This window comes from Nipponia nippon, unplaced genomic scaffold (assembly GCF_047370975.1).
Source record: "Nipponia nippon isolate SJK-2023a ecotype South Korea unplaced genomic scaffold, ASM4737097v1 scaffold_2, whole genome shotgun sequence".
In the NCBI taxonomy this organism is placed as follows: Eukaryota; Metazoa; Chordata; class Aves; order Pelecaniformes; family Threskiornithidae; genus Nipponia; species Nipponia nippon.
In genome coordinates this window covers 130838937-130864474 of record NW_028262336.1, presented here as the reverse complement: position 1 = coordinate 130864474, position 25538 = coordinate 130838937, and the positions used below count along the sequence as shown (strand labels likewise).

The window sequence follows — 25538 nt, the reverse complement described above, 5'->3', positions numbered from 1 at the left end:
ACCAGGGGAACTTTTCTCCTCAACTGCCTCACTTGTGGATTTGTGGATTATTTTTGGAGTTGACACACAGAGAAAGAAACCTTTGGAAATGAAGCTTCTGCCTTTGCCACTCAGCTTTGTTGTACTTATAGCAATGGTGTGAAAGCAATCAGGCAACAGCTTTTTTTCATAGGACAGAGAGGGGTTTGCTATGCTTTAATTTATCGACTTCCATCTTTGCTTAGCACGGGCTGAGCTCTTGCAGCGTTTGCCCAGCCTCTGGCAACCCAGAGCGCTGTGCTGGACATCACCCGCTGCTGACGGTCACCGCCTCGCACGCTTCTGGCCCAACGGCCGTCGATGTCTCTCGCACGCCCTTTCCAACAGCCAAGCGGAGAGCAGGCCCGTTTACCGCTGGCTCCGAGGGCTGCATCGCTGCTGAGTTCCGAGCTGCGCGGCGCTTCTTAAATGTCAACAATGAGCCGTCCCACAAATATGAGAAACATCTTCCAGCGAGCTAAACGCCTTCGACGGAAAGATGACAGAGCGGACAGGACGAGAGCCAAGCGCTGAGCAAAGGAGAGCAAGACTTGAAAAGAAGGAGTCATCCCCACGTAGGCTTGCGCGATGACTCACGGACGCAGGTTAGCGAACGCAAAGCCAGCAAACTGCCCTCCCTTAAGGAAACGCCCTACAGTTACTGGTCCCTGGCCCAGAAACTGTGGGAAATCGATTTCTGTGGCCACAAGCGAGATGTTCAAAGCTGCAGCGGGCAGGGGAAGCCCGGTTCCCTGGGTGGCGGCACCACCAGTGCCCGGGCGCAGCGGGACAGCAGCGCCGCAGGGCACGAGGCTGGAGAGCCCGGCCGCCACACGCAGCCGTCAGAGAGCACCGAGCGCCCAGCAGCTGGGCAGGCAAATGGCGCCCATGGCGGGCAGGGCTCAATGCACGCTCTGAAGAGTGCCGGGGCGGCGAGCTGGAGGGCCCCACGGTGGCACGGGGGTGCCTGCCTGCGCAGGAGGAGTGGTGGGCACCGCTGCCTCCCGCAGCTGCCCCCGGGCCTGGCAGGGCTCCCCCGCTCCCCGCCAGCGATGCAGGGCTTGTCCTCCGCATCCCCGTGCCAACAGCCGCCTCTCGGCCTGGCACAGCCCAGCCCTGCCGGGCTCCTCTGAAACCCCCGGCTTCTCTCTTTCTTTTTGGCCTTACGTATCGAGAGGTCTTTATTTTGGGAAGAAGTCACGGAGAAACACGCCAGCAGCGTCAGGCAGCACGCTCAAGTGCAAGGACGAGCGGCTCCCCTGCCCTGCATCCTTGCCGTGATGATCTGATCTGCTACTTCGGTGGCTTTGGTAGAGCCGTGCTTACTGAGGGCTTTATCTGTCAAATCCAACACCTTGTAAGAGCATCACCACCTATCTATTTTTGGATAATTAGGGGACAGAAACAGCTTTCTAGCTTACACATATGACCAGGAACAGCAGCAATGGCAGGCAGGAAAAGCATTTGGCTTGAAAACAGATGAATCGGGCGCAGCTGCCCCGGGCACCCATCCCCGTCAGCCCTGGGTGCCCCCTCTCAAAGCCGCTTTTCACACCCACGTGAAGGAGCAGAGCTTTTCTACAAGCCTGACACTACCAGCTTTACGACTCCGGTTCAAACACCAAGATTAGGCTCCGTAGGAGACCATCCTTTAGAAACTAATAATTTATTTTATCAGCTAGGTATACAGGATGACAAGAAGGGAAAACAGGAATGGCAACCAAATCCGACACGAGGAAAACCGTTATGCCACAGCAGCTCTGCCCAAAGGCATGGCAAGTCCCACGTGTGTCAGAAGCAGGGAGAGAGCAAAAGCACTCGGCAATTAAGGGACCTGGGGAGTGTCGTGGGATGTTCTCCTCCATCCCTTAATGATTTCTATCCTTTCCCAGCCAACATTAAAAGATACTGCAGGCAAAGCCGTCTGTAAACAGCCGTACAATAGAATAAATATTTCTGAGATGAGGCTTTCCTTGAACACAGGAGACAAAGCGACTCAGCATCGTCCTGACTCGCGGGTGGTTTGGACAGGAATTTTCAACACGCGGCTGCCCATCTCCACGGGACGGAGAGCCTGGTCCCGGATAAACCACTCCAGGACTGTGCACAGAACCACCGTGTCTTCAAATCGCCTTTCAAGTGCTGTACCTAAGTATTTATTTAGTCCTCCTGGGATTGTGAGGGACTGAAACATTACTTACAGCTATATCTACACAGCGCTTTGAAAACACTGGGCACATCCTGCCCCTAAGTGATGCAGAGGCTAAGACAGAAAAATCAAATACAAATGGAACAGGATATGAATGAGAAATGGAAAACTTTATCATTTATGAATTGATCAGAAGATGAAAATCCAATTTTTCAAACGATGGGGGTTGATAAGATTATGCGATCTTGGAGGAGAGAGGGAAAGGAAAAGACTGTAAGTGAAGGGAAGAGCAGCAATTAAAAGTATTGGGGAAAAAAATACGTTCCGGGTTGTGAGAGCAACGTGACGGCTAGCGTACCGAGAGAAAAGGAACAGCGCAGGAGGAGGAGTAAAGGGCAGCCACTGGCAGAAACGGTCCGTGCCACGGATCACAGAAAGACCGATATGCCAATGCATCGATACACAGAAAGACCCGATACAACGATGCATCGTACAGTCAACGCTACGCCTGTGTTTTGCAAAAGTGAAATCTTTCTACTCCTATGCCCTCCCCCACATTTTCATTTTCAAGGCACTGAAGATTTTTCTTATTAGTACTACTGGTCTTAAGATAAAATACCAGTCTTGAATTTGGGGCTTCATTACAGAATAAAGTTTCTGAATTAGAAAGAAGAAAGAAAAATCCATTTTAAGATCTCTCAAAAAGAGAAATTCCAAAATCCTGGTCGGGGAAAAAGCAGAAGTGAAATCGTGCCTTTTCCCGACCCCCTCAGAGACCCCCGATGCCTGGGACAGCCAGCGCTGGAAACCCCAGGCGTGGGGCACCCCGCACGCAGCGGCCAGGGCAGCACTGGTGCTCTTCAAAGTCCCTTCCACGATTCAGAAGTTTCCTACCAGTGACTGACCTTCCACCACCTCCCTGGGTTAACTGGCGGTGATGGGTAACAGCAGTTCTTAACAGCTTGCAGCTTATTTCTACATCGAACGTATTCACGTACACTTCCAGTTTCAGGACTTTAGTCTACTTTTCTTTCGCTAGATTAAGGAGCTTTTCAGGTTCAGCAAATTTCTAAGGAAAACACAATCTGTAGGAAAACGCCCACGCAGCTCTATTGAATATTTAGGATGCTATTGCCCCATAAAAATACCAGCTGAAACTGGATATTTGAAGGAGAAGCTGGAATAGGACAGTATTTGGCTCTATTTTAATACACATCTATAGGGGCAGAGAAACGAAACAACAATTTATACTTTCACGGCCATACTCAGATGCCAGCATTAACAGTTGGGAAGTGCCAAGACCAACGAAATCCTGAAAGGCCCCCCCCCAAAAAGGAAGCTGGGAGAGTACTTGTACAAGGCAGCAAAAGCAGAAGCAGCACGTTCTTCCCGGGAGGCGCACACACACCGCTGCCAAGGTTATATGAGATCCAAAGTGTTTATTCACTTTTATGGCAAGGGGGGTGCAGCGGGCTGTTTCAATTTGCTTGTTTGTCTTTTTTACCTTCAGATGTCTTCCAGGCCTTCCAGAGATCTTCCACGCTAATGAGCTTGTCTTCTCCATGGAAGGTACTGTGCTTGACTGTTGGGTCATGATAATTCAAGTCCTCCCTCAAGAACTAGGAGAAGAATAAACAGCGGGATTATTCTTTGATTCATCTTTTAGAGAGATGAGGAGCATTAAAAAAAAAAAAAAATCTTTCACCTGTCTTCCTTATGATTACATCCACAGGTTGTCACATAATCATTTCTATGGCAAAGTCCCAATAAGTCTGAGATGCAGCATCTCTGGTCTTTTAATCTCTGATCAAAACTACATCATCCCCCTAGTTCACAGAAACACAGAAGGGTTTGGGTTGGAAGGAACCTTTAAAGGCCACCTAGTCCAACCCCCTGCCATGAGCAAGGACATCTTCCACTACCTCACTTTGCTTGACGCCCCGTCCAACCTGACCTTGAACCCTGCCAATGATGGGGCATCCACAGCTTCTCTGGGCAACCAGCTCCCGTGTCTCACCTCCCTCATCATAAGAAATGTCTTCCTTATGCCCAATCTTTAAGCTTTCTCATAAACCCCCTTTATATATTGAAAGGCCGCAATCAGGTCTGCCCGCAGCCTCCTCCTCTCCAGGCTGAACCCCCCCAGCTCTCAGCCTCTCCTCCCAGCAGAGCTGTGCCACCCTCGCACCATTGCTGTGGCCTCCCCTGGCCCCGCTCCAACAGCTCCATGTCCTTCCCGTGCTGAGGACCCCCGAGCTGGACGCGGGGCTCCGGGGGGTCTCAGGAGAGCGCTTGAGTTGCTCTAATACATACCACCATCTATTGCAGACCTGCACCTTACTTTTAGTTGAACACATTTTTCTCTAATTCCAGTTTCAGGATTTTACTCCGCTGCCTTTTTGCTAAGTAGCCCTCTGCCAGCAGATTTCTGCCCGGGGCCATGCTGACAAGAAGCAAGTCAGCTTATCAGCTTCAGCCCCTCATTAAGAAAAGCAACCTTCCAGACATCAGAGCACTCCCCTTGTTCTTTTCCCATCAATCGCTTTCTAAGCCCTTTATGGCACATCAGCGTAAGAAGTCGCAGCGTTTCCACGAGGCGCACGCATGCGTACGGCAGCAATAATCCTGCTCTGCTGCCGCTCCCTCGCTCTCAGCACAGAAATCAGAATCTTCTTACGCCACCCGAGCCCTCCCCTTGGAGAGACCCCCTACCCCGAGAGCAGCTACCGGAGGACGGAGGGAGTGTTTCTGAAATGGAGCACTCCATCGGGAATCTCCCCATCTCTGATACCATCTGATAGTTAGGGAATAACACAAGCTGTAAGCCTAGAAACAAGAGGATACGTCCTCTTCTGAGAAATGCTAAATGCCCCAAAGTTCACCGCAAGACTGCGACAGGTGACGCCTGCAGGCAGGGTACAGTGAATAGGATGTGCAACGGAAGCATTAGCCCAGTAACGCTGGAAAGGCAGAGAAAAGCCAAATGACGGGGTCCTTGCTACCCCAGTGCTCTGGGGAGAGATGGGGCACAAGAGAGCAGCCCCAGGAACCATGGAAAAAAGCTTTCTACGGAGGAATCAAGGCAGCCGACAGCAAAGCAGCAAGGTCTCGGTATGGACGGAGGGGTCTCCGGGGAGGGCGGAGGGGAGGCGGGCCGCGGCAGCAGAGCAGCCACCGCCTTCCGCGCGGGAATCGACCCGGAGCCCTGGAATCACCCGCAACAAGCAAAGATGAAATGCAAAAGCTACTTCAGATTCTCAGAAAATAAGGGAGAATATAAACTGTTACGTATAATCACAGTAATGCTTCTTTTTTAAAAAATTATTATTATTTTAGCTTTTGGTAACTTTGTTCCATTACTGCAACTACGTGCTTTCAGGCAGGGGTTGGCATTACAAAGCCGACGCTGCCTGATCAGATAAAACAACACAAGCTGCTCCTTGCTCAAAGACGAGGTAAAGCTTAAAATCAGGTTTTCTTGGTTTCAGCAAATCCTCAGCTTCCAGACGACCCGGGGAGCAGGGGGAGGTTTGCCAGCCGAAAAGCACTTGTTTGGTTCTGTAAGACCTTGTATTTGATTGCACCAAAGTCACCCAATGCTGCCAAATATCAGTCTGTTATTTTGCATGAGTTTCTGCATCCATACAAATTCTACCAGCGATTACTTTACATCATTCCCACGCCACGCTCTCGTGGGGGGAAGCGCGTCTTCTGCAACACCTAGGATCCCCTGGCAGTGCAGCCACGACAGACAGCAACTGCCCTGCCCACGCGATGCTGCTCTGGCAGTCCGGCAGCTATCCGAGCAAGCGAACTCGAGGGGACCGAGAACAACAACGTACCTAACTACAGGCAGCTACATACAGTTGTACCGCAGAATGGCTCGGGCTGGAAGGGACCTTAAAGACCCCCTAACTCCAGCCCCCCGGCCACGGGCAGGGCCGCCACCCACCAGCCCAGGGCGCTCAGGTTCAACCTGGCCTTGAACCCTGCCAGGGACGGGGCGTCCACAGCCTCTCGGGGCAACCTGGGCCAGCGCCTCGCCACCCTCACAGTAAAGAATTTCTTCCTAACATCTAATCCAAATCTCCCCTCTTTCAGTTTGAAACCGTTCCCCCTTGTCCTGTCGCTGTCTGCCCCCATAAAGAGTCTCTCCCCCTCTTTTATCGAAGCCCCCGTTAAGCACGGCAAGGCCGCAATCAGGTCTGCCCGCAGCCTCCTCCTCTCCAGGCTGAACCCCCCCAGCTCTCAGCCTCTCCTCCCAGCAGAGCTGTGCCACCCTCGCACCATTGCTGTGGCCTCCCCTGGCCCCGCTCCAACAGCTCCATGTCCTTCCCGTGCTGAGGACCCCCGAGCTGGACGCAGGGCTCCAGGGGGGTCTCCCCAGAGCGGAGCAGAGGGGCAGAATCCCCCCCCTCGCCCCGCTGCCCACGCTGCGGGGGATGCAGCCCAGGAGACGCTTGGCTTTCTGGGCTGCCAGCGCACATCGCCGGCTCGTGGGCAGCTCTCCATCCCCCAGCACCCCCAGTCCTTCTCTGCGTGGCTGCTCTCAACGAGTTCTTCTCCCAGTCTGTTCTCATGTCTGGGATTGCCTCGGCCCAGGTGCAGGACCTTACACTTGGCCTTGTTGAACCTCATGATGGTCACACAGGCCCACTTGTCCAGCGTGTCCAGGTCCCCTGGATGGCACCCCCTCCTTCAGGCGTGTCACCTGCACCGCTCAGCTTGGTGTCACCTGCGGACTCGCTGAGGGTGCCCTCGATCCCGCTGTCTGGGTCGTTGATGAAGATATTGAAAAGCGCTGGTCCCAAGACAGAGCCCTGAGGGACACCGCTCGTCACCGGTCTCCACCTGGACACAGAGCCATTGACCGCAACTCTCTGGATGCGTCCATCCAGCCAATTTCTTATCCATCGAATAGTCCACCCTTCAAATCCATCTCTGTCTAATTTAGAAATAAGGGTGGCGTGTGGGACTGTGCCAAAGGCTTTACAGAAGTCTACGTAGATGACATCAATCAGCCTTCCCCTGTCGGCTGTTGCAGTGACTCCATCACAGACGGCCTCCAGGTTGGTCAGGCAGGATTTGCCCTTGGTGAATCCGTGCTGCCTTACTCGGATCACCTCCTTCTCTTGCATGTGCCTTAACATTGCTTCCAGGAGGACCCGCTCCACGATCTGCCCAGGCACAGAGGTGAGGCTCACCGGTCTGTAATTCCCCGGTCCTCCTTCCTACCCTTTTTAAAAACAGGGGTGATGTTACCCTTTTTCCAGTCCCTGGGGACCTCACCCGACCACCATGACTTTTCAAATATGATGGAGAGGGGTCTTGCAACTACATCAGCCAGTTCCCTTAGGACCCTGGGATGTACGTCACCAGGTCCCTTAGACTTCTGTTTGTTTAGTTGTATCAGGTGGTCTTGAACTTGCTCTTCGCTTACACTGGGAGGGCCCTCGCTCCCCCAGCCCTCTCCCGGAGGTCCCAGTACCTGGTAGGTGCAGGGAGCCCGGCTGCCAGTGAAGACCGAGATGAAGAACACATTGAGCACCTCAGCCTTCCCCGTATCCGTTGTTACCAGTTCCCCGTTCATGCCTGTCGGGGGGACACTGTCCTTGGCCCTTCTCTTCTCACTCATGTACTCACAGAACCCCTTCTTATTCCTGGCACAGCCCTTGCCAATTGCTGTTCCGTCCGCGCCTTGGCCTTCCCGATCCCAGCCCTACGTGTCCTCGCCATTTCCCTGTACGCTCCCCAGGCTACGCGTCCCTGCTTCCACTGGCCCTGCGTTTCCTTCGTACGCCTTAGGCTGAGGAGGGCCTTGCTCAGCCACACCGGTTAGCTATATAATATATTAGAAGATACATATAAAAGAATATATATGTGCTTTTATTTTCTGTATATTTATATAGAAAATTAGTGTGTATATAATACAAAATTATTGTATCTATAATAATATATATAAATATATATGTGTATATATCTATAATAAAATCATTAGCTAAGTATTTTTCGCTGCTGCACAAAACTGAAGGATCAAACTGAATAGGAACATTCTCTGCAGTACATCTGACGGTGTCTGCGCCTGGTAAGACAAGCCAGGAAATATTCAGTAAGTATTTATGTTAAATTAATTCTCAGACAGACAGAGTATAATGAATTAACATAGCCTGGGCTTTTGAGACTCCAGGCTTTTCTTTGAATTATAGTATCACCAAAGATGTAACTAAACGGCACAGTGGAACCAACTCTACATCAATGGAGTAAGAATCCAAAAAATTATTATTAGATTTGACCTGCACCTTCACATCAAAGCTGAAACAAATGCCATCCACAGGAGGCAAGGCATTTTCACTGTAGGCCGAGCCGCTAATGAAAAAAAAAAAAAATATATATATAGTCAGTATGGTGTGCAGATATATCACAATTCACCCAGGGAACACATCTGTCATAATAACGTGCTTTGGTGTGTTCCCACCCCCTCCCACCTCAGGAGAAGATGGGCCAGAACCAGAAGACACCGAAGAAAAGTGAATAAAATCGTATCAGGAAAAGAACTAAAGGAGAGCGTGAGAAAGAGGAACGAGATTTGAGGCTACCCTGTACGCAGGAGGGATCCTGAGAGGGGAGGCCAGCAACGCGCCTGGAAATCAAACAGCAGGAAGAGGATGGCTCACATCCCAGTACCTAATACACGCAACGACATTAAACAATAATTTCACATTTGCATCCCTGCATGCATCAGCCAGCGCACGATTACCGTGCAGCCGCCTTTATTACAGGTCTTTTAAGTGTGCAACAGAATTACAACAAAAAAAAGTCATCCCTAGAGAAGGAGATGGTATTTTAACATCAGACAGGGCATGACAAACATCTGTGAAAGTTTCCGCTTTCCAGGCTCTTCACAAATCCCTTGCGGGTGCTACCGAGGCCACCGCCCCGCACCCGCGGTTCAGCCCGGCGCCTCTCGGCTCTCTCGCCTTCTCGCCCACCCACGGTTTCTGCCGCTCTTCCCGCCTTACAGACATGGAAAATGGGAAAATTCGGGCCGCTTCAGCAGGGCAGCCCGCTGCCCTTCGGGTCTCCTGCCTGCGTGCCAACCCGCGGCAGGGAGAGGCGAAGTCGTCGGCCTCCCGGCTCGTTAACTCGTGACCGAGAGGGAACGCGGCAATGTCACCCGGCGCTGCGCACCGCGCGGCTGCCAACTCCCACCGGGACCGGCAGGATCAGCTGCTGCTCTGTATATTTAGCTCGGGGAGCACAGAAAGGAAAAGTGATCTCCTGCAGCTTTCCTTCAGCACACGATCACCAAAACAAACCCCCAAGGACTCTCCGGAGGGGACGGTGCTGGCTGTGGTGAGAACATCTCTATAAACAAGCGGGAGGAGGGTGCAGGATGGGGCCGTCGCCTCCTCTGACGAGCCGAGCCTGGAGGAGCTGGGCTGCACGCACCAAAGCCCCGGGAAACCGTAACAGCAGATTTTCCCTTAGTATCTTCTGGGGAAAAGACAAAAAAGAAGAACAGTGCAAATACAGTGAATTAGCCAAACTCTGCCTAGCATGGTCTTCAGAAGCGAAGGCTTCTGAAGGTTGCTGGTGCCGTGCAGGCATCTCAGCTCTGCTCCTCTGACCCAAGCCAGAAAAGAGAGATGTCTTCAGCCGACTGCTGACCCGCTAGCTCCCTACCTGGTACCGTCAGACGCGTACTACTGCTAAACACGCTTTCTCCAACCTCCGCGTGCTGCCAGCCCGCACAAATGGATGGGAATTCCTGTTGCACAGACTGTAACGCACCCGTGCCCCCGACGCCAGCGGTGCTCAGGGTGCTTTCAGAGCCCGCATTTGCACATCTACCGCAGGAACAACTTCCATGTTGTATAGCTCTCTAGCTCTCATTTTTTCCCCAGTGGAGGGACTCCCCAGAGTTTTCACATGCGTAGGTAACGGTACTGAGCATGTACATTGTATGTGTGCTAATACGCATAGATATAAAGTAGCCACGGGACTCCCAGATGTCCAAAACACCAAGCACAGGAATCACTGCACAAAAATATGGACCTAATTGCACGTGACTAAAAAGCAGCACTTCAAAGTGTTAAAGACCCTGCTGATCCCAACCCTGGAGATAGCCAAAACTCAAGAGTCCTGGGTAGCCGGCTCTGGGTGGCCCAGCCTGGGCAGGGGTCAGACCAGACCACCTCCAGAGGTCCCACCCAGACCATCTCCAAAGAATCATAGAATCATAGAATCGTTAAGGTTGGAAAAGACCCTTAAGATCATCGAGTCCAACCATTAACCTATCACTGCCAAGGCCACCACTAAACCATGTCCTCGAGCACCACGTCTACCCATCTTTTAAATACCTCCAGGGATGGAGACTCAACCAAAGGTCCCACCCCAGACCATCTCCAGCCTCAGCCAGTCTGCGAATCCACAACAGGAACAGAAGTAAACATAATCAACCAAGTTCAGAGAAAGACCAACCATGAGCGCACCGTCCAAAAGTAACGGGAACAGAACCACCACTACAAGCAACAACCAGCACGAGCTGAGATCGCTGTGGGAAGACTCAGCCTGTGAATGCTGCTTGATGTCAAAATTTCTTTTATAATTTCACAGGTTTCTGTATATAACGAGAAGGAGCAGAATCCGAGGCAGACAAAAGGCAGCTGCTGCACACCCTTCAGAAATGCCCACCCGTGGGAGAGCACCCCTGCGGCGAGGAGCAGGTCCCTGCGCAGACGCCCGGGGAACTGCAGTGCTTTGGGGAGGGAACGCCTCCAGTCCCTGCTGAAGCCACCCACGGTTCTGACCTCCACAGCAGCCGGTGGCAGAAAATTACCTCCCTTTTAAGGTGCAAATACTTTTTCTTAGTGCCCTCTGCTCACGGCCGCCCCGGCCCCAGGTTTCCAGCAAGTGCTGGAGGCTGTGGCAGAGACCTGGGCGCTCCGAAGCAGAGCTACGCACCCCCTCCAGAAAAAACAATTACGGAACCGTTTCGGGATTATATAACCCCGTTGAACACAGGGACCTACATTTTAATTCTCCACCTGCCAAATCCCGTGACCAGTACGCTTTTCTCCACTCTAAAAGGGGTGAGGGGTTTGAGCCGCAGGGGTTCCTTGGTTAAGGCAAACCTGTTGTCTTGGTGGCTGAAAGCACGCTCAGAAACGAGCGGTTCCATGAAGTGTGATTTTCTGGAGTTTTTTTCTCGTGTTTTTTAATACGCGGAAACTCCAGCTGCTCACACAATCTCTGCATCTTCCCCTCGAACCTTTATCTCTGCTCCCCAAATGCCATCGTCCCTCCTGAACGCCAGCCACCACCTGGGCAAGAGGTGCACGCGTGCACCAACTCACCACCGCACACGGGCTCAGGGGCCCAAACCGACCAAGTGACCGCAGAGCTCACCGTCCATCGCTTCCCTCGGTTAGCTCGCCAACTGGAACACCTTTTCTGAGCTACCCATTTTCATTAAAGTTGCAGAAAACTTTTCCCTTCAAGCCCTCTTTCCTGCCAAGGCGCCTGACCCCAGGCAGCGGGACCAGAGGTTGAGAGGAGCCAGGGGCTGACGGAGCAACAGCACAAATCTGTTTCCTTCGGAAACCAGGCTAACGGCATCCGAGAGGCTCGTCAGCGTGAACCTACATCAGAGTTGCCCCTAAACAGCTGGAGCTGCCTTTGGAGTGAGTGCGCAGAGCAGAAATAGGTTGCTAATTAGAAGATTTCCCCATAAGGGACAGTTCTTTCATTTTAATCAAGGTCACTGATGTCATCTTAAACTTCATTGAAAATTCACTTCCAGAAAGGAAAAACGCAGCGATGATTTAAGGACAGCATGAAGTTGTTGGACAAAATTTCACCTATATTTAGAATATTTTAAAAATACAGTTATCTGTCTGTTTCTCCCTTTCTACCTAGTCAGGCCTTTTAATCCAAACAAAACGTACCCATAACTTACCCCCAAAGAGACAGATAGAGAGCAACTGCAAATACGAAGTTCCCAACCGACACGGAAACGCTGGCAGGGAAGCGAAGGGCTCGCTCTCCCGCAGCCGAGCACCCCGTGCCGGCGTCCCCCTGCCCTGCGCTCCCGGCACGGGGACCACGCGCCGCGGGCAGGCGTTTCAGCACGGGCCTCCACGACCGATGTCTGCGAGACCCGCGGTCTCTGCTGAAGCTTGCAAACGCTCCTGGAGAACAGGTGATTAAACCCAAGCTTCAAAATTACCTCGGCCTTATCCTCAACAGAGGAAGCTTCTTTTTTTTTTTTAATTAAAGGAATTAATATGAGACGAACAGAAAGGCAAACAGCAGAGAACGGGGGTTTACCAGGCAACTCATCCAACTGAGCTCAATCTCTGTGCAACGCTGACCGGTCACCAACATGTTCTGTTCTGAAACTCCATTAAGACGTTAGTTAGCTCACTTTCTTCTGTTCAAGTCCACTTATTAAAAAATAAAACCCAAGTATATAAACGTACACTAAAGGGAGATTACTCAGAGCAACTGTTTGCAGCACGGCATTGCAAGAGCTTCCACCCGTACATCAGTACCCTCCAAATGGAGGCCTCCCGAGGTACCATCCCACCCAACCATCCTGCGACCGCGACGAGCCCGGCGAGGCTCCCCAGCCGCCCCCAGAGCCCTCCCTCGCCTGCTGCAGGGCGGCCGGCGGGTCCCATCGGCCCCCGGGCAGGGAGGTGCCCGCACCTCTCCGGCCGTGCCCCGCGCAGCCGGTGCTCCCCCGTCCCCGCTGCCGGGAGCCCCGCGCGCCTTGCCGTAACACGCTCCCTCCTGGGTCAGCGTCCGCATCGCTTTCTAAAAACTTTACGGACAATGAGATGCCATGCCATCCTCTACGCCCACTCCCGCGGGGAGAGCTTTGCATGCTGAAAGAAGGGTGTATGAAGATTAAATGTAAAAGCCATAAAAGGCTTAAATTTGAGCCTCTTGCATTCTTTCAAATACTATCTCCGGCAGCTGTCCCACCACCAAAGACAGGGAGCTAAAACACGACTACAGGGTACACACGGGGGTTACGGCTGATAACCCTGACAGCAGAGAAACCGAGCGCTCAGGCAGTAGCTGGCTCACCAAGGAAAATTCTTGAAATGCCTTTTTCAGTGGCTTCAAAGCCTTTATTGAAAGTTTAATTTAATGCAACTTTTATTAAAGTTTCAAGCTTAGCAGAGGTAAAGCTTGTAACTGTATTTATAGAATCATAGAATCATTTAGGTTGGAAAAGACCTCTAAGATCATCGAGTCCACCCGTAAACCTGAGACTGCCAAGCCCACCAGGCATAACTTGGCGTCACGACAATACTTCCTTTTGTCAATAGGTAAACAGATATAAATACTAATTCACTGCCAGCCGCGGAGACCCGCCTGTGCACACAAGCATCTTCCTTGGACAGCAATATTTGCACATAAAGTGCACAGCACGCTCGTTGAGTATAAAAGGGAAACCAGGGAAAAACTATCTTAAATTCTCAGAAAAAGACACATATTTAAAATATTGACTAGGTTGTGCTGCGAACTGTGGTTTATATTTTATTTTCATAGAATCATAGAATCACAGAATCGTCAAGGTTGGAAAAGACCCTTAAGATCACCGAGTCCAACGTTAACCCAGCACTGCCAAGGCCACCACTAAACCATGTCCCCAAGCACCACATCTCCCCGGCTTTTAAATCCCCCCAGGGACGGGGACTCAGCCCCTGCCCTGGGCAGCCTGTTCCAATGCCTGACCACCCTCTTGGGGAAGAAGTTTTTCCCAATACCCAACCCAAACCTGCCCTGGCGCAGCTTGAGGCCGTTCCCTCTCGTCCCATCCCTTGTTCCTGGGGAGAAGAGACCGACCCCCCCGGCTCCAGCCTCCTTTCAGGCCGTTGCAGAGAGCGATGAGGGCTCCCCTCAGCCTCCTCTTCTCCAGGCTGAGCCCCCCCAGCTCCCCCAGCCGCTCCTCCCCAGCCTTGGGCTCCAGCCCCTGCCCCAGCCTCGCTGCCCTGCTCTGGCCACGCTCCAGCCCCTCCATGGCCGCCTTGGGGTGAGGGGCCCAGCGCTGAGCACAGCATTCGAGGGGCGGCCTCCCCAGTGCCCAGCACAGGGGGACCATCCCTGCCCTGCTCCTGCTGGCCACACTGGTCCTGATACAAGCCAGGATGCCACTGGCCCTCTTGGCCACCTGGGCACACTGCTGGCTCATGTTCAGCGGCTGTCGACCAGCACCCCCAGGCCCTTTCCCGCCGGGCAGCTCCCAGCCGCTCCTCCCCACGCCTGCAGCGGTGCCTGGGGTTGCTGTGCCCCCAGTGCAGGACCCGGCCCTGAGCCTTGCTGACCCTCACCCAGTGCCTGGGCCCATCGACCCAGCCTGGCCAGGGCCCTCTGCAGAGCCTCCCTGCCCCCCAGCAGATCAACGCTCCCGCCCGACTGGGTGTCACCTGCAAACTTACTGAGGGTTGCTTATTTTCTTCCATCTTGAAGCCAAAGACAGTCGTCACAGGTCACTTGTGAAAAGCAGCCGGCTGGCAGGAGGGAAGAGCCATCGCAACAGCCGCAAGGGTGTTCTCGTTTCCATTTACAGGTCAGGCACGCACCACCGCGTTGCGACGCGCGCTTCCCGGTGAGCCCCCGCAAGCGGCAGCAGCTCCGTGCCGGGGGAGGCAGAGCCAAGCTCCCGCCCCGGGCTGGTGGCAGCTGCATGGTGCCCGGGTGCCGGTGCCCGGGTGCCGTCGGGCCATTGTGGCTGCCGCCGGCTGCGCCTGGCCGATCACTCACCAGGGTCGCCGCTCTTCGGGGTTTCGGCGTCTGCCGGGCTCGGTTTAACACCTGGCTGCCTTTGCCAGCCTTCAAGTTTCCTCCTCCCACCAGCAAAACCCCACATCGCGGCACGCACCGACAGCCAGAACGCGGTTCTCATGGCAGAGCCTGGCGCTGGGCCACGCTCGGGGCTGGCAAGAGAAGGATGGGTTTTCCCGGGGACTATCCGATTTGTCATACCCCGACAGCAGCATTTTGGTGTACCGGTAAATTACAGGAAAGAAGTCAATTCATACAGGCTGCCTGCATTAGCCAAAACAAATTTTTACAAAACCCTAACTTCCTTCTATGAAAAAAAATCCACATTTATCTACTTCTTCAAACTACCCATATCCAGCAGAAGTAACAGAAAAAAGCTTTTTCCATTAAGCAACAGAAACACCATCATCTCCTTCCTTTCTAAGGAGAACCACCACCTTCTGCTGGGAAGCTTGTGACAACCACAGAATTCCCCAGAACACTATTCAGACGCAATCCGCGTCCCAAAGCGCTCAGAAAACAACACTACAGATGACAGAAGCGGTGGAGGGCACAGTGGCGGCTGCGGTAAGCCCAGGGCAGCCCTCGGGCACCGGCGAGGGCTAACCCGCGACACAACGGCGCGGTGCCGCACTCCGCTTCCCGCAGGCAGCACAGCGTGGGTCTCGGGAAGGGAGCTGGGGACTAACGCGACAAGGAATCCCGTTTGGGTGAGCAGGGGGGGATAACGCGCGCGGTTAAGCAATGCGGGAATCAATGTCTCCTGGGCAGCGGATGGCAAAGAGTGAGAGGCAGCAACCGGTACGGGCAGGGGGAAAATTAACAGGAGACTACTGGGAGCACCTGGGAGAGGGGGACTGCGAGAACTCCCCCCAGGGACATGCTCGGTCTGATCACCAAGCTCAGCAACACCGTCCTGGCAGCCCTGCTTCTAACGAGCGGGAAGGGATAACGCACGCACCAGAAACCAGAGGAGAGCTGCAGGGACCGAGACGAGCGATGCAAGGGGCTCGGGCATCGCTCTGATCCAGCTAGGAGGGGTTTGAAGACTGACTAGTGATGGCAGCAAGGCAGTGGTTCTGAAGCCTTTTAGAGAAATGAATTGTATTACTCATACAACGGCAATGTCTCTACTGGAAAGTGAACCGACGGTACGAAGGCTCTGGACAGATAAGACTGGTAGTGCTTGTACAGTAAGCTCTCAACTCGTCCACTGAGACAGAGGGCAAGATTTGCTCAGAGAGACATAAAAATTGCTGGTTCATGCCCAACCCTACCAACACGAGGCTTATCCTCAATGTAATAACAGGCCAGTAGGATGCACCAAGTGAATCAATTTGCCTGAGGCTACCCCAGGAGTCAGCGGGAGAGGCAGAGCTGCAGCTCCAAAGCAATGCTGAGCAGAGCGCTGCCTCCAGGGAAAACACCAAATTTTAGGAAATGCAATTGAAAGCTTGTCATTTGTTTTAATTACTCTGCAAAATGGGATTTAGGCAAAGGGAACAGCACTGTAAGCTGGGAACAGCCAACCAACACCACTGGCTCCTCATGAACAGGGAGCTCAGCTCCAGGCTGCGGTGCCACGTCCCTGCAGACTGTCACCTCCCAGGGAACTGAAGAGCCCTCCTGATGGCTGGATTTGCCCAATAAACTGAACTGCTACATTAGTTTGAGTGGGAGATATAACGTCCCTGGACTGCGGTTTCCTTATGTGAGAAGTGGGAATAAAGCACCCGGGAGAAGGGCTCGGGAAGGACTGGCTGGTGTGCGGTTCCCAGAGGACAGCGCTGGGCAGGCTGGCACACGCCTTCACTTTGTCACCTGCGTCAGAATGGGGGGAGGCAAAAAAAAAAAAGATGCCTTTTGGTTCAGAAGCAGTAGATGACAATTGTGTAAACTCCCAACCCCACACAGAGATTGTATCAGGTTCTCCCACAGGCCGTCTTGCCTGAGCCTACAAAACACCCACCGACATCTGCATCGGGCAAAGCCCCGAGGTGCGGAGGGCGCATTCAGCAGAGCTCCGCAGCGCAGCACCCACGGCTGCCAGCCCCAGTGTCCGCCGCCGGCCAGGCACATGCTGGGCACCGGCTCACCACCAGCAGCGGCCTCAGCAGCCCCTGGCTCGACTCCTGCCAGGGCCAAGAATTCAGACCATTCCACAGCCCCTGCTCCCAGCGCAGCCCAGCCCCAGTCGCAGGACGTGGACTTGGCACAAGACCTACACCTCCACCCTTCAAGCAACTTGTGTAGCTCCAGAGCTGTGCATCGCCCTCCTGAGCCCAGCGGCAAGGCCAGGACAGGCAGCGTGTCCCTAGCTGGGCAGTGGTTTTGCTGCGGATTGAGGGACTGGGAGAACTGCCCCTCTGCTGCGCTCTGGGGAGACCCCCCTGGAGCCCCGCGTCCAGCTCGGGGGTCCTCAGCACGGGAAGGACATGGAGCTGTTGGAGCGGGGCCAGGGGAGGCCACAGCAATGGTGCGAGGGTGGCACAGCTCTGCTGGGAGGAGAGGCTGAGAGCTGGGGGGGTTCAGCCTGGAGAGGAGGAGGCTGCGGGCAGACCTGATTGCGGCCTTGCCGTGCTTAACGGGGGCTTGTGAGAAAGGTGGGGACAGGCTTTTTAGCAGGGCCTGCTGCGACAGGACAAGGGGGGATGGTTTTAAACTGAAAGAGGGGAGATTCAGACTGGATGGAAGGAAGAAATGTTTCACGCTGAGGGTGGTGAGACACCGGCCCAGGTTGCCCCGAGAGGTGGTGGATGCCCCATCCCTGGAAACATCCAAGGCCAGGCTGGACGGGGCTGTGAGCACCCTGATGTTCGCAGATGACACCAAACTGAGTGGGGAAGCGGACACTCTGGAAGGGAGAGCCACCCTGCAGGAAGATCTGGACAGGCTGGAAGAGCGGGCTAACAAGAACCTTATGAAGTTTAACAAGGACAAGCGTAGGGTCTTGCACCTGGGAAAACATAATCCAGGAGTGCAGCTCAGGCTGGGATCCACCTGGCTGGGGAGCAGCTCCGTGGAGAGGGACCTGGGGGTCCTGGTGGGCAGGAGGCTCAACATGAGCGAGCAGGGTGCTGCTGCGGCCGAGAGGCCAACAGGAGGCCGGGCTGCATCAAGAAGGGCATCGCCAGCAGAGAGAAAGAAGTCATGACCCCTCTCTACTCGGCGCTTGTCAGGCCACACCTGGAATCCTGTGCACAGTTCGGGTCCCCGCTGTACAGAGAAGCTGTGGGCAGGCTGGGGGGGTCCAGAGAAGGGCCACCAGGATGATCCAGGCTCGGGGCAGCCTGCCGTGTGGGGACAGGCTGAGAGCTGGGCTTGTTCAGCCTTGAGAGAAGGAGGCTTCGAGGTGCTCTCATCCCCATGTCCCAGTGCTTGAAGGGGAGCTACAAAGCAGATGGAGACTCCCTTTTTACAAGGAGTCCCATGGTGAGGACAAGGGGTAACGGGTACAAGTTACTCCCAGGGAGATTCCGATGGGACACGAGAGGTAAGTTTTCACCATGAGAACAGTCAATCATGGGAATAATCTCCCCAGGGAAGGGTTGGCTCTGCTACGCTGAACACGTTTAAGACTCAGCTGGACATGGTGCTGGGCCATCTCGTCTAGATTGTGCTGGAAAGGTTGGACCAGATGATCCTTGGGGTCCCTTCCAACCTGGGATTCCGTGATTCTGTGATTGATCTCGTTGAAGACGTCCCTGCCCATCGCAGGGGGTTGGAACTAAATGACCTTTAAAGGTCCCTTCCAACCCAAACTCTTCTGTGATTCTGTGATTCTACGAACTAGGACGGGAGCACTGCCTGTGACTGGCAGCAGATCCCTTCACCAGTCTGCTTTCTGTTAGCTTCCAACACTCTGACTTTCCTATTTCGATGCCAGACTCCTTATAAGACAGAATTCCTCATCTTGAACAGAGCCTTGTAAACCAGCAACCACTGCAACTGAGGCAACATTATGTATTATTATATATATTATACAACAGCTTCCCCTTTTCTAGTAGTCACTTATTTCTATTGGTGCTTATGTAAGAAAACAACAATTTTATTTCTCTTCAATAAAGTTATTAGCTAAAATCTCCAAGGCCAAGAAACAAAAAATTGTTCCTTTTTCCAGCAGTACTGTAACTGTTTCAGCTGGCTTGGTGGAAGAACGTAGTAAACCCTGTACTGTGAAGGAGACAGCAGCCAGCGTGTTTGCTCAACAGTGACAGAGAGGCTCGATCAGAATTCAGAGGTGTTTCCCAACCCCACAATTAAAAAAGGAATGAAATAATAACAACAATCATGTAGGCCAATCTTCTTGTCTTTCAGTGTTGGAATAAATTGATAATACCTTGTGTGTAGAAAAAGATTAAGTGGCTAGAAACCCCCAGGACAGAGGAAAAGCTGTAGACACGAAAGATTACAGTACTGAAATACAGCGTTTGGATCAGAAGCTTGGCTGAAGACGGCACGCTGCTTCCTCCGCCAGACGAGGAGACAGGCAGCCAACAGCCTACGAGCTCGCACACCTGAATTCCAGGCACCCCGCCACATCAGCATCGCCCGTAAGAGAGCAGCCCTCTACGAGGGCAGAGCACAGCGTGGGAGAAGGACGGCAAAGCAGCCGAGCACTAACCTCGTCGCTCTCCTCTACGTCCACGTTGCCGTTGGCATCGTCGTCCATCTGCTTGTGGATGTTGCGGACAGCTTCGAAGCTGAGCTGCTCGTCTTCATCATGGCACAAGGGCTTGTCAATGCGGCAGAATTCTGCTGAGGAAGAAAACACCAACGTTAGGCAGCCTGTACCAAAAATATCACCATCGTGTTTTCTCACTAAGCTCCTTCTGTTTGAAAAGCCCTCGCTGAGCGCTAGAGAAAGCATCGCAGTGCTGTCATTCACAGCAGGCGTACGTGCAACAGCCAGAGTCCCACGAAATCCCCAACAGCAAAGGGTAGGTCATGGCTGCTCTTCTCCAGGTCAGCTTCTTCAGCATTCCCACCGCCCCGGCCTGCCCCAGGTCTCGCAGCCGGGGCCCGGGGTCCACCCTGCCCCGCTGGCAGGGCAAGGGGAGGACCGCAGCTCCATCTTACCTCCTATTTCACGAGCTTCATTGCTCACTTGGAGATTGTTAGTGTTGGCACGGCATCCAGCTAGGACATTTTGAGAGTAAGAGTTGTATGTTTATATAACATGTCAATTAAAAAAAGTTAGCCTTCTTCCTGATTATGAAATGGATTTTTCTGGCTTGCTTTCACATATTTTTCCACGTTTCAAGAATAACACTTTAAATTTTGCTGCAGGCCTGAGTCCACATAAGCACCCAACGTGGCTGATCCATCCCTTCTACGGCACTGCCGCGTGGCGACGCGTGACTCACCGCGACGACCGCAGACCAATGCTGCGGCACCGAGACACAGGCAGAGAGGCCAGGCACTGAGAACATCCCCCAAAGGTGAGCTCTTTGTATGACACGCTTTAAGAAACCCCCTTTTGTTTCACAGAGGCTCTATCCGATTCACTGTAAGCAGATAATGATTAAGAATTATCCACGGGTGACTGCTCCGAGATCGCTGTGAAACCAGTTGAATAGCTCCTGGCCCAGTTCCCATCAGAAAGGTCTCATGTTCAAAAAACCAAAGAGAGTTCAGACCGAACGCCTAGGAATTTAAGCAGAAAAGTCCAAATTACGTACGAGCTCAAACGGAACGCTAAGATGATCCTCTCAAGATAAGACAAGCTTATTTACAGGAAAAGTAGATGGATTTTCTCCTCCTGCTGCTATCACGCTGTACTCGCTGGGAACAGCTGGGCACGCACTCACCCTGCTGTCAAAGTTGATCATTTGGACTATCCACCTCTCTGCCACATCTCCACACGACTAGCGAGTACTCGGATTCACTATCAATACAAAAGACTTTTGACCATTAAATATGCACAAGTCTTTAAAAATTATTTTAATTATTTTAGCACACACTACACGATCCCTGTGGAAAACAAAATTCCTAGACAAAGTCCAAAAGCCTCTTAAACAGAGGTTCTGACAGAATATGTGTTACCTACCACATTTAAAAATCCACCCTTTGCTTGTGACCTTGAGGACTCGCGCTACCAGACCTGCCTGCCAATAGCCCTGCTGCGGTCCTGCCCCTGGGGAACAAGCCCAGGCACCAGCACGGGCCGGGACCACCCGGCTGGAAAGCAGAAGGTCCTGGTGGGCACCAAGCTGGCCACGAGCAGAGGTGGCCAAGGGGCTGCGTGGGGAGGAACGTGGCCAGCAGGTCGAGGGAGGGGACCCTCACCTGAGAGGGCTGGGGCTGTTCAGCCTGCAGGAGAGACGGCCCCGGGGCAAGGCTGCCAGGAGGACGGAGCCAGGCTCTTCCCAGCGGTGCCCAGTGCCAGGCCCAGAGGCCACGGGCGCACACTGGAACGCAGGAGGGTCCCTCTGAACATCAGGAGCGCTCTTCACTGTGAGGGTGCCCGAGCCCTGGCACAGGTGGCCCAGGGAGGTGGTGGAGTCTCCATCCTGGAGATACTCAAAACCATCTGGCCACGGTCCTGGGCCACCGGCTCTGGGTGGCCCTGCTTGAGAGGGGGTTGGGACCAGATGGACCCCAGAGATCCCTTCCCACCTCAACTAGTCTGTGGTTTGTAACAGCACCGATCTCCATATGCCTGTCGGTGTTCAAGAGGCATTTGGACAACGCTCTTAATAATTTGCTTTAAATTTTGGTCAGCCCCGACGTGGTCAGGCAGTTGGACTAGCTGGTCAATGTAGGTCCCTTCCAACTGAAAGAGCCTCTTCTGCTCTAAATGTCAGTAAGCACAGAGCCTTCCACGTGGAGGAAACCAGACTGATAGCTGCTGATGCCATCTGCATTTCTAGATTTCACTGTGGAAGCCCATCCGTCAGCCCTTCTAGATTGGTTAACCAAACAAAACCAAACCAACCAACCCCTAAAACAACAACCAGAACTTTAAGCGTCCATGAGACCAGACGATCAAGCCGAGATACCCTGAATGGATACCTGCAGTTTACGCTATAGCAGCTACCAAAGTTTCCGAACTCAGTGCAGCTTCAGCCATAAGCCTACGTATTCTTAAATATTTGTAAAAACTCAGTTAAAAAACCCAAACAAACTGGAATGTCATGTAAATGTAAGGCTGTTTTCCTACCTTTAACCATTGCTTTTCCTCATCTTACGTCCCCACACTAAATAGGTGGCTCACAACCAGCTCTGTTATGTATGTGTCCCTAATAGGAGGCTGAATAAAATTCAGGGGGTTTTAATTTTGAGGGACATAAGCCAAGGATCAGGAATTTAATTTTAACTTTACTTCTCTGCAGCAGAATAAATTATGTTCTTTAAAGTCATATTCTGCTTAAAACCAAGTCACTCAAAAACCACTTAGATGGATGTCAGAGCGTTATTCAAATCAGACCAAGCTCTTATATTCCGCTTGTACCCGTTATTTCTGGTGTGTTTATATATACACATATGCACCAATGTATCCACGATCTTAGCTATAGATTTTGCACTAGCATCTTTCAAATACCGAACTAATTTTATATGCCGATGCATAATATCATACACTATAAATTGAAAGGGGTTTTGTGGGGTTTTGTTTGGTTGGTTTTTAAGTAAGGTACCCTGCTCAGCTTACTGAGCTTGTGTGCAACGCCCAGGAGATCCTAACCACCCATCCTCCTTCGGCGCTCCAGAGAAAAGGGATGTCCTCGAGGTGCTTGAGGAACCATCAAGAAAATTTACCTGCACCTTAGGTAAACAACTGCACCTTATGCATGCGTGCTAAAAATTGCCCTCATTAAATATCCAAATCCATTTACACTTTGCCAATAACGATGGTTCGGTATGGGTAGCTGTCATTGTCACCCCCCAGGCTGGGAGCCCAGGGCACTCGTCACCGCGCCAGGAAAGAGCGAAAGCCCTCGAAACTACAAAGCAAAAGATCTTCAGAACTAGAATTGCCCTGAAATTCCGTGTCTGGTCTATCCTTTATAGCTTTTTAAGAAGAACGTACTTCTGATCTCCAAGACTGGGGTAAAAATGGGCAAGATAAGCCCTCAAGACCTCTACGGCAGGCACAGCAGGCAGCTACGCTGCTGCAGCCCCCGGAGTTTCTGGCACGGCTGCAGTGCGGGCGCCCCGATCACGCACAGAGCGGGTCAGAGCAGGTTCTGCTCGTACCTAAAAGTCTCTCTTTTGCAAAGCTGGTGAGCCAACCGTCCCAATGGGTTCTTCAGCTCCGGCTCCGTGACTCAGGGCCGCCACAGGCAGAGCTGCCGGCAGCCCATGCCGACGCCAGCGCACGTCCCCAGTACGTACGGCCTCAGCCCTGCTCTAGAGCAGCACAGCAAGCCCTCCCGCTAACAAGCGCGGAGCGTCAGACACCAAGGCCCTCCAGACACGCTACTCTGCGCTAAGGTGGCCTTTGGTAACCCATAGACAAACCATATTTAGCAAGGGGAGGCACCCGTTTTTGTTACAAAAGCAGGTTTTTAAAAATGGGCTCTCTGGCACAAACACCCGATCATCCTTTAGGGAGGGAAACGGATTGATCTCATGATTTAACGCTGGGAGAAGACATGCTGTACAATCTACAGCTGCAAAATAGCAGCGATGAGAAATCAGACTATAGGTACGCACAGATGCTCATCAGGGAACGTGGATGCATAGGTGACACCACCACAGCAGCTCTTGGCTGGCTTCGGCCCAACATTATCCACGGACGTCGATGCTTTAATGTGAACCTCATCAGAAGAAGCTCCCGGCTGCGTACACCTGGCTGAGCAGAAGTCCACGTTAATGCACAAGACTTGCCCGCACTTCACCCACGGGGCTGCTGTGGGGTGTCCCCACCGCAGCCAGAATAAAGCCCCAGCTGTGCTCCGCTCCCTCGGGCTGTAGCAGCCCCCCAGCCCCCTGCTCCTCCACCCACCCAGTACCCAGCCACTCGGGGTCGGGTCTTCTTTGGTGACTTCTTTTTAGGACATTGAGATCAACGACAACACGTATCGGAGCACTTCTGGGAGTCACAAGTATTGCCGGGCCTGGAACTGACGTAATTTGGGATACCTGTTATTATTTTTGGCACAATCTCCTTCTTCTACCTTGTACAGTTGTGAAAAAACAGGGGAAAATATAAACCAGTTTAGCTTCAGACACGCCAGACCCACCGTGCCGCCCGGCAGCAGGGCGCTCTAAGAGGCCACGTGCTGCTTTATCTCCCAATGCAAAGATTCAACCGTCTCTACCAGATTATTTTACATTAACAGCCATTTTCTCTCTCTCCAGTCCAAATTACCTCACACGCCTGTGCTGTCCATTCATCCTTCGCTGACTTCAGTTAAAAAATAAAACAACCAAAAACCAAAACACAAAACAACCCCCCCTCCAAACCCCCAAATTTATCCAGAACTGAGTAAATCAGGTTCTTTGAAGCTTGCCTATGGAAACATCACATAAAATGTTTGTAAGAAACAGAAAAATTCATAAAAGGAGCGATTCCTCCCTCTGCTGCCAAGTCACTGTGCCCCAGCTGTTGGACACGGAGCTGCGTCCCCGCACCAGCTCCCACAGCAGCACCTGAGTCTGAACAGGACCCTTCCCTTCGGGTCCAGCTTGGCAAATACTGCGCCTGGGGCACCAGCCGTGCGGCTCCATCTAAAGTTTTGGGTTTCTGCATTCATTAGCTGAAGAAGAAAATAAGCGCTGGAACATGCTGCTGCTCCTACTAGATACGGCAAGATGACCTGGGCAACGATGGTGACTACTTGTACGTTTCTGAAGAGGCAGTGCTGGTGTCCTGCTGCTTCACAAACCTTGGGAGGTTTATTCTGGGTCGTGGCCATCCGTACGGCCAGGGAAGTCCAGCAGCCCTACAAAGTGGTGGCCAAAAGCAGTGAGTGAGCGAGCCAAGAAAGCTCTCCCTTCTCCGGCATGGTGGGGCCGTCCTGACCCCATGCCGCTCAGGGCCAGCTGCTGTGGGAAGCCAGTGGAGATGAGGGACACCTGGACTGACGGAGCCTGCCGTTGGACCTGGGAAAAACATCTGGCACAGCAACACACGGCAACCGAAGCAGCAGCCAGGGACAACGCCGTGGCGGGCAGGGCGTGAGGGACGGCGGCAGCTCAGGAGGCGACATCGGCGTTTCCCTGCTCGGGCGCGCCAGGAAGGCTCCGTTCCTCCACGACACCTCGGCTGGCCGCAGGAGCTGGAAGGGTGACTAACGGCACTGCATAGCGCGGCCACAATGTTTTCCAAGTACTTCACAGCAACCAGGGTAAAGCAATTTTTCGTCTGTGTGATTTTTGTGGATTTTAACTGGCAAGGGAGAGGAACTTGGCAGAATTATTTTAAATATTATTGGATGCCCTAACATTGATTTGCAGAGATTTAGTTTTCCTCTCCTACCCTGCAAGAGTTTTCTTCATAGTTATTGCAAAATTAGCTCAGGTCTTTGGGCTGGGCTTTTTCTCCAACGATTTGTCATGCTGACCTCAACGACAGAGAGCAGGAACATAGGATGGTCATTGCATTTATACTGCCTTTGGACTTGACTTC

General features: G+C 52.7%; 1 protein-coding gene across 10 annotated transcripts in view; it reads right to left on the bottom strand.

Moving 5' to 3' along the window:
- Nucleotides 1-25538, bottom strand: part of STIM1 (stromal interaction molecule 1) — a 112356-nt gene that overhangs the window by 52914 nt on the left and 33904 nt on the right. For 9 of the 10 annotated variants that reach the window (XM_087759372.1, XM_087759376.1, XM_087759378.1 and 6 more), the window contains exons 3-4: nt 19590-19723; nt 3672-3786 (exon numbers count right to left, since the gene is read on the bottom strand). In XM_087759372.1, the coding sequence (XP_087615498.1) occupies nt 3672-3786; nt 19590-19723 (249 nt within the window). The remainder of the gene's footprint in view (nt 1-3671; nt 3787-19589; nt 19724-25538) is intronic. The other variant, XM_087759375.1, reaches the window with a different exon arrangement.